This window comes from Aphanomyces astaci, assembly GCF_000520075.1.
Source record: "Aphanomyces astaci strain APO3 unplaced genomic scaffold supercont1.25, whole genome shotgun sequence".
NCBI classification, from domain to species: Eukaryota; Oomycota; class Saprolegniomycetes; order Saprolegniales; family Verrucalvaceae; genus Aphanomyces; species Aphanomyces astaci.
The window spans coordinates 363,815-376,781 of record NW_009798288.1 but is presented as its reverse complement, the minus strand read 5'-3'; the positions used below and the strand labels follow the sequence as shown (position 1 = coordinate 376,781).

The window sequence follows — 12,967 nt, the reverse complement described above, 5'->3', positions numbered from 1 at the left end:
TTCGTGGTATTGAATTGGGACATTAACGTGTCGTAAGTGCGCTTCGCAAATTGAGATACGACGTTCACAGGGATTCTCAAAAAAATCTATTTAAAAAATATGTTTTATTCTAAAAGAAAATAGATTATTTTACGCCGCCACCAAAATAGGTAGTTACGTCTGGTAATATTTCAAAATTAATATTTCATTTTCTCGCAAAAAGAGATTAACTAAAATTCCATTTTGAAAATGGAGGTAAAAGGTCCACTTTGTTTGGACCTCTTCAACGAGTAAATCCCACGTGGAATTGTTGGACTTGGGTTAAAACTCTTCAAGCAATAAATGTTTCAATTATGATCAGATTTGTAGAATTTGGCCCCAAAATGGTGTTTTGGGGTTACCAGACGCACCCTTAAGGGCCTGTCTGGCAACATGAAATACTACGTAGTATTACAATATTCAGGCCCAAAACGCCATTTTGGGGCCAAATTCTACAAATCTGATCATAATTGAAACATTTATTGCTTGAAGAGTTTTAACCCAAGTCCAACAATTCCACGTGGGATTTACTCGTTGAAGAGGTCCAAACAAAGTGGACCTTTTACCTCCATTTTCAAAATGGAATTTTAGTTAATCTCTTTTTGCGAGAAAATGAAATATTAATTTTGAAATATTACCAGACGTAACTACCTATTTTGGTGGCGGCGTAAAATAATCTATTTTCTTTTAGAATAAAACATATTTTTTAAATAGATTTTTTTGAGAATCCCTGTGAACGTCGTATCTCAATTTGCGAAGCGCACTTACGACACGTTAATGTCCCAATTCAATACCACGAACTTCAAGGCCTGTGAGATGTTGAAGTTACTCGAAATTCTTAAGTCGGGCAAGTATTTCGCAAACATCGCAAACAAGAAATGCTTCTGTTTCAACCGTATCCGGATGTCAGGTATCCGTATTTCTATCGCTTTTGTCGCTGGGTTGTCATTTGGTTACGATGGTGTCATCGACGATGCCACCGAAGCCGCGGGGTGTGACCCTGGAGTACATCCGTCAGTTCATAGACGATGTGGGAGGACGATCCAAGCTCCAAGGGCTGTCAACATCCGACGTGTGGACACAGTTCGTCGCACCTACCCTGTCCAACCCGTCGCGCGGCAACGACGACGCCAACGAGTCCTCGACGGCTACATCCTTCCGAGCTGCCGAGTGGTGCGTGTATCATGGATGGAATGACCTGTTTCTGGCCGTAGTGGATACCCTCGAATCGTGGCGCTCATCGTTGGACACACCTCGGTCGTTTTGGCTGCGCGTGTTTAACCAGCCGTTGCACCTTTTACCACCAGCTTCGGCCGACACGGTATCGTCGTACATCAGCCAAATCGTCCCAGTGGTGCCCAATATGCTCGTTCTTTGGCCCCAAGAGGACCCGTCTACTCTACTCTCGTGCGAGTGGAGTGCCGCTGCCTTGGCCGTCGCCGCCACCAACTCGATCCACGTCGACGTCACGGCACTCGTAGTCCCGCGCAAAGAAATACTCGATGACACTGCACTTCTTTCAAGGACGCCTCTTTTAGATGCGTATGCCACCTCCACAGCTGCCATCACAGGGCTTCCCTTCGACGCCGTGTCTAGTGCATCATCTCCTTTGACCGCCGCCGCCCGTGCCTTCCTTCTTCGCAGCCTCCACGCCGCCATCGACCGCGAAATTCAAACGCTCCCGACGTCACTCGACCAAGCCCATGCTTCGTACGCGTTTGGGTTGGTCCTTCACAAATCCGCCGACTTTATCGAGTTGGCCAAGACGTACTACGAGCGTGCCACCTCTTCGTTTCCTCCCACGAGCCGCGAGTACTTTTCTGCATGTCGGCAACTGGCTCTTGCCCAGGATGCCATCACTACATTGTTGCTACGAAATGACGATCTCCAGAACGCACACACGTCTTGTGCCACATCAAAGCTGCAATCGATTTTAGAGTCGCAGCGATTGATATTTGGTGACCAAGACATGGACACTATCGACACGATGGTCGCACTTGGGTACGTGTACGCTTCCCACAGCCAACCAAGTTTAGCATGGCACGTTCTCGATAAGGCTATGCACCTCCGCCTCGAGTGCTTGCATCAACAACATCAACCTTATCCCAATCATCATCTATCCACACTCCACGTCATGGAGCTACTCGCGAGCCAATCGTTTGCGCTGCGCCGATATAAACATGCCGCCGCCATCTACTCGACGTGTCTACTTCATTACGACAATGACCAGCACCACCATGAGGATGTGATAGCTCGACTTACATGCGCAAACAACCTGGCGGCCGTATTTATGTGTCAGGGCCAGTACAACAAAGCGCGGCCGCTCTTGACCGAATGCCTTGAGCAGGACATTTTGACGTTTGGATTGGACGACGACAGGACCCTCATGAGCATGGCTAACGTCGCCGAAGTGCACCGATGCTTAGGTACTGTACGTTACTTGACCAATCCTATTGTTTTGATCTACAGTTGTTATACCTATACTTTATACTATCTTGTATATTTCTTGTATCTATATATATATATATTTGTGGTAACGTTCCCGGTAGTAGTCTTATTCGATGTGGATATTGCTGGTCATGGTGTGGTGATATATTGGGGTTTGTTTTGAGTTGGAAAGATATTATGTCGGGTCGTGAATCGCCCCCATCATGATTGGTCCTACTGAAATGTGTCTTGTCGCTGATTGGCTACATTATTTTTTCCATTTTTTTACGTCTGTGGACTTGGAAATAAATACGAATAGAATTTCGGATTGTTTGTTTGAGCAAATCGTGCAGAATTGGGAATATATGCTGCAGTATATATGCATAGTAAGAGTTACTAATATATATTATTACCTTTGGTTGTTGTGTACTAGTTAGTGTTGGGTCGTACATTGGATCGAGTGGACAATATATATGAATTTCCATGCTTTGATGATATGCATACATTGTCCATATAATTATTAACATCAACGTGATTTGATTAATATGTAGGCGAGTACATGCACGCGGAATGGCTCGTACTGTCCATGTGGGATCGAGCCAAGGAATTGTATGGCGACTCGAGTGATTTGGCCATCCTGGGTACTCCACCTTCTTCCACTCCTACTTATTGCTCCTCCTACTACTCCTACTATCAGTACTACTACCCCTACTATTAGTACTCCTACTTATACTAGTTCTTGGCAGTATGTGACAACGAGATACATATTTGTGTTCACTCCACAATCGTATATCGAGTTTTGGGTCAATAAATATTCATGTTGTTTCACAGGTCTGTCGACTTTGGGGATGGTATACCGCAACCAACGGGCAAAAGAAGCGTCCGAGTGCTTAGAACAAGCGTTTTTAACCCGAAAAGCCCGTGCCAGTTCTGACCTACGTGGCATAAGTACCAGCACCACCTCCAGCAATACCGCCAATAACAGTAGCAGCAGCAGTCTCATGTTGGCCCACAAGTCGTTGTACCAGTGGTTTAACTATCAAGTGGATCATCTCCGGTTCGAAAGTCTGACCAACATCAACGCATTTGAGGGCCATTTGGTTGGTCTTGGGTGTGTATCTGAGACATGGCGAAACGAATTCTGCCATGGATGTGCGTCCGAAATCGTGGGGGACGTGGCCACGTGCCCGCACTGTGTCCCTGCAACGTTCCAGTATTGCCGGCCGTGTGCGAACAAATCGAAACAACGTCGATGTGCCCATAACGTCCGTTTTGTTTTCCGGACACCGCCCTCCCGGTACCTTCACGAACAACGCCTCCAGCTGCTGGCCATGACAGACCAACATGCACTGTACGACGAATGCTTTGAACGATATGACGCGTATTGTGTCGAAAACAGTGTCACAAATCGACGCTTGCAAGCGCGACAAGATCAAGCGATCACAGCGTCGTGCTTTGGGTGTGCACCTGCATGGTGGAGACGACGGTAGCGGTTGTACTACAGTAGTAGTACTAGTAGTACTGTAGTAGTTGGAGTATCAATGTACTATTGTGAATTCGTCCAGACCCCGTCAAATCGAATAATCTCGCCGCCGAATCGATTCACGAATCGACGCTATTGGCTATTCCATGTTTGAGTGGATTATTTGATTGGCTCTTGCAGAAAGGACAAGTATATTCAACCAATCAGAACTCTGGCGTGATTATTCAATATATTGATTTGACAAACCAGGCGAATTTTGGAAATTTATAGCGAATTCACAATACTCAGTATTATATTATCGTCGTTGTAGGGTTTCTCAGTATAGTAAATACCATTCTGCTGTTGACTTCGGCCTTCAGCCGAAATGGTGGACTTGTGAAATGATAGCTGATTCGCCAAAAATCGATCTATCTATCAACGGAACATTGGATGTAAAAAGGTTGACGTATACTCGGAGTAGTGATCTGTAATGATAAGGCAGACACCAATTGCATGTTGATGCTGGTGTCTTGAATCTGATTGGCTAAAGAAATCTTGTGTACATTTGGATGTGTCGATCGATTCATTCTCCATGTCGCTCCAGTTTATACGTATAGAATAAACTCCACAATTCAAACTGTACTCCTCAGAGCAAGGTTCAATACAGCTTCTACGGGCCATCAATTAATATTGATTGAGACCTGTAGAATAAAAACAACGTTAACAGTTAGTTATGTCCGGCTTGTGGTGAAGGGCATTCAATTTCACATCACCAACGCGATATACTGTACGTATAGAAGGTACTGTATTTTCCTCACGCAAATTTGGACTGTTCAGTCGAAAAGTGAAACCGTTTTTGAATGAACTTGACAACATATCTTGTATTCACTATAGTACAGTGAGTTCAATCTGCAACTGTTTTTATTAGAAAACGTATTGATTGGCTGAACCATTCAGAAATCTTGTAAAGAGGGGGTTATAATGGATTTTGATTGGCTAGTTCATTCTCAAATCGATTTGCCAAGTCTATTCGATTCTACTGGCGACTCCAATTACCGACCGACTTGACAACACTGCCTGTGAATTACTTCGAAGAACAGGTTAACGTTATTATAGTATTAATAACGATTAATATTATAACGTATGGTGCAAGTCATCTAAAGGCTGCTTGTCCAGTTCTATCGTTATTACGGTAAATTTTCCTAAATAATATCAATACAAAGTTGGAATAGCTGTCGAAAGTCAAGGCATTTATTTGTAGTCTAGGTGACTTGCACATCGATGACCAGTTTATGGTGCGCAAAATAGGAGGGACGGTTTATGGTGCACGGTTTAAGCTTAAAATATGTATGCGGGTTGAGCTTATTTTTTGGTGATTTCATTTTTCTAGTGATTGGATTGGCTATTCCAAAACTCAAGCTATTCCATTGGCCAATTTGAGTGCACCTTAAACTGTACCGAGTGGAAATCGAAGAAAATGAACATAAACTGAAGTCCATTTCAGCCGATAAAATAACCAGAAGAATGCCCAACCTTTCGGCTTCACCGTCGTCGTTTAACGTCGTATTTAAATTAATTGGTTTTTCAGGGTCGATACAAATTCATTGTCAAACCTATCGCGTTTTATTTAAATAGTGTAAATAATTCCTCCAGGGATTTTATTGCGCTCGATTATTTTCGAACATGGCATCGCACGGCAGGGAGTCCATCCAAGGAGTCTTGGTGACCTGGTAGGTCTACGAAGGGCATTCCACCGATGTCATCCAATCTTCGTGTGCATGGTGTAGTGATCCCCCCACGAAGCAGTACCTACGTCACTTGAACCTCACCCCTGGCAAGGTACATCGTCATGGCTTAGTCTGCCGCCCTTTTTGCCGTCTGATGGGATGGGTCGTAGAAAAAGTTCATCATCCAAGACCTGGACGACCACCACCTGTTCATCGACCCAGACCCGGCCATCGTGATGTACATCAACGAGATGATTGACAAGTGGAACGATAAGAACACATATCAAGCTCCGACTAATTAAGTTAAGGATGAAATCTCCCGAAACCAGGCTTCCACAGGCTCCCATTTCGCACCATGGGCTACCACATGCACTTGTCGCTCGCCTTCAACGTCCGTGTACTTGATATGGACGTCCAACCTCGGCGTCGGCAACACTTGCAACCGATCTGGCCATTCCACGATGCTTGTCCCTACATGTATTCGTCAGACCTTGAAATCATGATCAGTGTGATCGTACCAGTAGTAAAAGTATCTTCGAGCCCAAGCGCCTCGACGTCTGTGGACGTCACGCTGTCGAGTCGGTATAAATCCATGTGGTGCAGCGTGTGCCGCCTACACACATGGAGGAAGCACAAGTATATGAGGTTGACGCATAATCACAGAGATAGGTGGGGAGATCGCACGTGGAAGCTTCCGGGGGATCGTAGGTGTTGATGAGAAGGTACGTTGGGGACGTGACATCCATGGAGGGGTCGCAGCACCATGTCCGTGCGAGCCCGCGCGCCAAGCACGTCTTACCACTCCCGAGGTCTCCATGTAGCAAAAGGACATTGCCCGACTGAGTGGATGGGATCTGTGCGGCAAGCGCGGCACCTAATCGTTCCATCTCACCTTCCCCGTGAATCACACGACGTGATGTTGAGAGCTGGCGGATGGGTCCAAGGCCGAAGGCGGCGCGGCGCAGTACTCCACGCATTCTTATTTACATAAAATAGTGTAAGGTTGTACCAGTATAGTGTTACCCTTAACACTATTTTATTTGCATTGAAAAATTGATACTACTAGTAGTACTAGTAGTAATACTAATAGTACTAGAAGTACTATTAGTATTAATAATAGCTATCCAAGTACTTCAAGTAACACGGTACTATTATACTGTAAACTGTTAGTGCAAGGACTAATATTGATACTGACAGTAACGTTATACTATTTATAGTACTTCGAAGTATTACTGTAAGTATTAATAGTAGGATGCGATTAAGTTAACATGAAGGACTACTGTACTAACGTTAACGTTAGTACTTCGAAGTACTAGTACTCGAGTACTACGTAACGTTAGTAGTACTTTGTTGTCTCCGTCATAAAAAACCTATCATATCTTTTCGCAGCTGTAAAGTGGGAAATGCTGATTTATTAGTTCCGTCCAAGAGACAACCGTTCCGATGATTTACAACCACAACGTCACCAGACCTACTTTACATGTACCGGTATGTGTGTGGGCGCTACCAGTTATTCTCGCCACCGTCACAAGGTTTTTCATGTCAATCAAGCTCGTCACGCTTCAAGGTTATGTTAGGTCATCTCAATTGTAGGCGAATAAACCCCGAAATCCCAAGCCACTATGCACTTCTTCGTAGGTGTAAGCGTCCGCATGCAAACTGCAAGTATTCAAGGTTGTACGTACTATTGGAGTTGTTGGCCCTAAGACTTACCGGTAGATTGGGCTACGTAGCCTCGTCGATACACGGCCCTGCAGGTAACCAACGGCATCATCATCATATGCTGCAATGAAGGCTCACCAACCAACTGCGCTTATGTCGGGGCCACACCTTTAACATGGGGCCCGTTTTAGCTGTAACTATGAGTTTCACTGTGAAGCGGTCACGAGAAGCGAAATTGACTGGGGACGGCAATGTACCTTTTTTCATGGGATATGAGACTTGAGGGCCACTCTGGCTGGTATTTTTCAATCTTTCAGAAATATTTTGACAATTTTTCAAACGACAAGTTTTGCGTGTTTTGGCTACCAAATCTGACATCTAATAATTGCCATAATATGTCACACAAAAAAATATTGAAAATATTTTCTCACCTCCCATTTGACTGTGAAAAGCGAATTCGCTGTTAGAATATTACTTCCTCCTTATCACAAAAAGGTGAATGTTCACATTATGAATTAAATGTATGAATATTTGTATGGGCTCAGGCAGAAAAATAATTTTATTATCGGATTTTTATTCACGAAATGACTTGCACGACGAAGCTGCAGATGATATGCTGAATAATTGGTCATAACGTGTGTGATTTAGTCCAATATGACTAACCAATAATGCAATAAACTATCTTGACGTTATATATAATCAGATGAAGTGCAATAAAATGTCTGACTCGAACATATTATACCATGTGCGCTGTCACCTCGTTGGTCGCGATGGTATGCAGTTAAGTTTGAGGACTTCCACAAAGAAGTTGCTATCGCAAGACACGTTTCCTATAAATATAAAACGTGAGCAATTTGAGCCGAATCGGAGTTAATTTGGCTCCTTTTTTGTGATAAGGAGGAAGTAATTCACATAGATTTTTCTGTGGTATCCAGACTCGGTCTTAAGAAAAAATTGCAGACTTGCCAATACGGTTTGTGAAATAATTTTATGTGGTGGAATGCAGACTAGCCCAGACCAAATTTCTGAAATATTAATTTGGCAAAAGATGGGGTGTATCTAGACCCATTCTAAATGTCATTTTCCGGGAAAATGGGAAATGCGCATCTCTGGTTGCTACAGAAATGTCATAAAGTCCGAATCTCCCAACTTTTCAGGAGTATTTTGACAAATTTTGAATTGACACCTTTTGTGTGCTTGCCTATCAAATCTGACACATAGATTGAAATAATACGTCTACTATTTACAATTTTCTGTCAACACAAAATAGTTCCAACTTCAACTGTCCAATTTTCACGTACGTGATATTCGAGAGGTAATTCTCATTCCATTATGGCATCCAGTGGTCACAACAAAATACTTCGCAAATATTTTATCGCATTCTCTGAAGTTCAAGAATTTATACACCAATTTTCTTGAGAATCGGGTCGTTTATGGAGGTTTGTGTACACGCTGAAGTCTTCCACTTCTATCGGAAATCGAATAATTTTTACAAATTTTACCGGGCATCCATACAACTTTATAGATACTTCGTTTCTTCATTTTTTTCATGGGATATGATACTTTGGGAATCGCTTGCAGACTTGCCAAAACGGTTTGTGACATAATTTTATTCGATGGTATCCAGACCAGCCCTTATCAGTTTATTATTGAATTCGCCCCCCAAATGGCGTTTTGGGCCAGAATATTAAACTGTTTCACGTTTCCAGACGCATCCTTACAGTTAGTACCTTCGTAAGTTGGGTCAAGTGGACGGTTCGACCTTACGTTAATGCACTTGACGACAAACCAAACTCGAGTCCGGTACGGCATTTTCTGTGATAACGTGACTGATTGCGGTGCGTTTGCCGTCAAAAGAAGAACCAACCCCCCGATATCCCCAACTGCGGCAGCCCCTGAAGCGAGTTTTTTTCCGATTTCATCATAACTCGGGTCGATTCCATGTCGACTAAATAGGTCTGTTGCAAAACGTCGCGTTGCCATCGATCGTCGGACCAATTCGTGCCTGTGGCCTCCTGGGGGATGTGCACTGAAACTGGCAGGTGTCGATCTTCAAGGGTTTCGGGGTGGAGTATTTTATTTCCGTCGGGATATTCTAAATGTGTAAGGTATTTTATTTCCGTGGAGGATATTTTAAATGTGTGATTGTCCCAATTTGTTTCAACGAGTTGAGTCGCGTATTTACAGGAATGCACGAAGGGGTAATTCATACTATATATATATATATCGTATGTAAAACAATGCGGTGGATTTGGATTGGCTCGAGCGGGACTGGGAGTCTGCTAGGAAGTCCAAATGACCAAGATAACTATGGAGGTGCGATAGTTCCCATAACAAGGAGGCATTCTAGCACAACCTTGCAGCCCTCGTTGTCCACAACTACCTCTGACGCATTGCAGTGGATTACAAAGGTGCCCCAACATACCTATCCTCAAGTATGTTTATATTGTAGTTGGGTTTTGCAAGTTCGACTTCATAGTCAAAGCGTTGTGTGTGATCTACACATTAGAGTGGTTACCTTCTTCGTGATGAACGTCGAGTTAATTTTACTGTTGGCTACTGTAACTTTATTGGGGGCTCGATTACTTGTGTTGCCGTCTTTTAATCGCACAGGTAATTAACTAGTATTGTCGAAACATTATCAAGTTGTGACGAAGGATTTGGTTCGCTGTTTTGACGAAAAATGGCTGTGAAGTGCAGGCTCATACTTCATACTTCGAGTATTATGCATGGCAACTATGACGTGATCAACATTTTCATCATGCTTCGAGAGTTCCAATCAACTACTAGTACTTCGACTGATGCAGTCCTTATAGCGTTCTGGACGATATGTAGTGTATATGGATGGATGCATTATTGTGCTTTCAAGCTAAATTTGGTATTTTCGGTAATTTCGACGAACAACGGCGTTAAAACTACCTGAAATCGTCGAGACACCGTTTTACTTGAACTAATTATGCTCACTGTGAATCCTGCCAGATACAATGTTGAATTTTCGTGAAATGGAGAAGCAATGCGGATACACCTGCAACTTGATTGGTCGAAATTACTTTTTTAGTAAATTTCATTGGCTACTTCGGTCCGTCGATTACTGCATCGATTTTACTTGGTCGATTCGATTGGCAACCCCCAGTCCATTTTGAAAACGAATGACCAATACGAATTTCCGGACCCCCAAATTCGCTCCCATTGGTCACTCTGAAATTTCTTTTGCCCAATTGGCTACTTTGTTTTTCTTTTTACTTCTTTTTACTTGTGGGTTTTGCAGAATGGGGAAAGCCAATTAAATTTCATGGTGAGATTAATGATCGGTTTTTCGCACAGAATTGGGATATTTTAACCAAATTCATACTAACATTAGGACCTCCACGTACGTAGATATTTTGAGCAAATGAAAGAGTTGTCCCAAGTATTACCTCGTTTAGTGAGATATTTTTTACGCACCTCACTATACCAAAAGTAGAACACGAGGTCCTTGACGTCGTCTTCTAAATCGTGACAAAAGAGGTAAATCGATTTTGATAGGCTCATGCTAGTTTTTAAAACTACTTGCAACTGCGCCTGAAGTAGTATTTATTCTTGTATTATGATAGAATGATTTTACAAATGGAAATATTGCAATGAAATTATCAAATAATTCTATTGGTATGTTCAAGTCGCCGCAAGGTTTTCCAATCAGCAAATTTCACATTAGCCAACTTCACTCCTTGAACACGTACGCCCAGTGTCCTATGAGTGCAAAACCCGTTATCGTCGGTGAATACCTCCATTATGCGATGTATGTACATCATGTGGGATTGTGAAGCGATGGGATGGCTTCGTTTGTCTCTAACCTTCTATACATGACGTGCAGCTCTTTGATATTGAATGCTTGTGAGTGTGAAAAGGTTTGTCCAGTCAGAATCTGTGACTGGCAATTTATTTGCTTGAAAATTCCAGTGGGGGCACTGGATCATGGAATATTCCATTCTTTGCAAAATCCCAAGCACAATGACGTCGGGTTCGTGGACACTTCGTGTCAATTACTTATCGTGCGGGATCGAGGAAGTGCAACTACTAATGACGTTATCCTGACGACTCATAAGTACAGTACATAAAGTCAACAGATACCATTTTTGTTTGAGTAATGTACTGTACCATCGTGGCATGGTAAACATAACAACCTGCGGCAAACTTGCCGTGATATCCAAACTTTCAGAACAACCAAGCCATGATCCACAAAAAGTATATCATACCCATGTATAATCCAACTGTTTTTGCGTTATTTGACTTGGGAGTTGGTTGGTGATTGCAATTAAGATTGCCGCATCATCCCATAGATATACAGTAGTATCTCAGAAACCAGGGTCTCGTACACCCACCTGACAACACTGTCACAAGAGTATCCTGCAGCCACAGTTATACTATTTACATTCAATTTTAACAACCATGTCATCCAGAAATACGAGGAAGCAATCAGAATTGCCTTCAAAGTGTAGGTGTAGTCGATCGTATAGTCCATATCGAAGGGATGATAGTACAGTAGCAGACTACCGGTACATTAGCATAACAAATCATAAGCGCTATAATGTCCACATTGTGTCAGCGACCACAAGAACAAAATGTCGTACACTTCCATTCCACAAAGAACCAAGCCGAATATAAATAGTATTTCAAGCGGTCATGATTCAGCATAAATACTCATATTTCCAAAGTCGAGGTTAATGTGCTGCTGTGCTGACGATGTTGATATACACCGACCTGGTTAGAAACCCTTCTCTGGATCACTTACGATGCCTCTGTTGCTGGTGATTTTACACGTGTCATGGACACTATCAAGCCACCTACATTATTCTATACCTAATTGTCGGCGTTTGTCAAATTTGTATTGTTGATTTGGTAACGAATTTCTGGACCCTGTTCGATCAAATCACGCCAACCAAACCGATCACGAATCGATCCCATTGGTCAATCTGAAAGTGCTTGTCGCTGATTGGCTACATTAATTTTTCTTTTTACTGTTAACGTTAGTTCGTGCTTTCTAAGGATATCGGGAAAGCCAATGATATTTCGAGGTGTGATCGGTTTAAAGAATCGAGCAAAATTCGGAAATTTGTACCAAATTCATAATAATGCTACTAGTATTTGAATCACTACACCGTCGTTTTAGCACCACAACCAACACCATACTGTACAATACTCCTGATCTGTGATGGGTTGTCGTCGCCAATATGGTTGGGATAGTCCAAATCAACAATGGTTTCCAATTATGGCCACGATACTATGTGACGAAATTTCCACGAACTGCAAGTTTTTGGTTGGGGCATGCTGATAATTTGTAGTGGGATACACTTTGGCGTTCATTTTGAAACGAAGAACGTCCTGATAAAGAAATCCCGATTCGTAGCTTAGGTTCCAATCTCAGCTTAGGTTCCAATCTCACACAAATGTTTCAGTATCATTTATACTTTGTTTTATATTGCGATGACGCCCCCTTCTTTCCCCTGGATTCGGCATTTCTGGATTCGGAAATGGTCAGTGCACGAGAAAAAGCAAGTATTAATAGTACCAAGTATACGTATATTCAGTTGTGCTTTGTTTCCTCACTGCGGAGTTTACGAGAGAAGGGGGGCAACGATGTTATGAAGGCCCTGTACCCAGTACAGTAGTACAGTAGTACTTCGAAGTACTA

The 12,967-nt window shown here is 42.8% G+C and overlaps 3 protein-coding genes across 4 annotated transcripts; 2 read left to right on the top strand and 1 right to left on the bottom strand.

Annotated features, from left to right (window-relative positions):
* Nucleotides 1-991: 991 nt before the first annotated feature.
* On the top strand, nucleotides 992-4,009 carry H257_09891 (the record flags this gene model as incomplete). 2 transcript variants are annotated; one of them, XM_009836271.1, is made up of 3 exons in its annotated part: nucleotides 992-2,444; nucleotides 2,997-3,086; nucleotides 3,277-4,009. In XM_009836271.1, 3 exons carry the CDS (start codon nucleotides 992-994, stop codon nucleotides 3,933-3,935), a joined length of 2,202 nt encoding a protein of 733 aa, XP_009834573.1. In that variant the 3' UTR covers nucleotides 3,936-4,009. The 2 variants fall into 2 exon arrangements, with proteins under 2 accessions (XP_009834573.1, XP_009834572.1); XM_009836270.1 differs by lacking the exon at nucleotides 3,277-4,009 and having other exon boundaries at nucleotides 2,997-3,242.
* A 1,581-nt stretch (nucleotides 4,010-5,590) lies between these two features.
* H257_09890 (hypothetical protein) lies at nucleotides 5,591-6,044 on the top strand (the record flags this gene model as incomplete). Its single annotated transcript, XM_009836269.1, has 3 exons — nucleotides 5,591-5,637; nucleotides 5,695-5,746; nucleotides 5,805-6,044. 3 exons carry the CDS (start codon nucleotides 5,591-5,593, stop codon nucleotides 5,934-5,936), a joined length of 231 nt encoding a protein of 76 aa, XP_009834571.1. The 3' UTR covers nucleotides 5,937-6,044.
* H257_09889 (YjeE family ATPase) lies at nucleotides 5,938-6,616 on the bottom strand (the record flags this gene model as incomplete). The annotated part of the gene is made up of 4 exons (XM_009836268.1): nucleotides 6,319-6,616; nucleotides 6,153-6,247; nucleotides 6,047-6,105; nucleotides 5,938-5,994 (listed from the first exon to the last, which is right to left on the bottom strand). Exons 1-4 carry the CDS (start codon nucleotides 6,609-6,611, stop codon nucleotides 5,938-5,940), a joined length of 504 nt encoding a protein of 167 aa, XP_009834570.1. The 5' UTR covers nucleotides 6,612-6,616.
* Nucleotides 6,617-12,967: the final 6,351 nt, after the last annotated feature.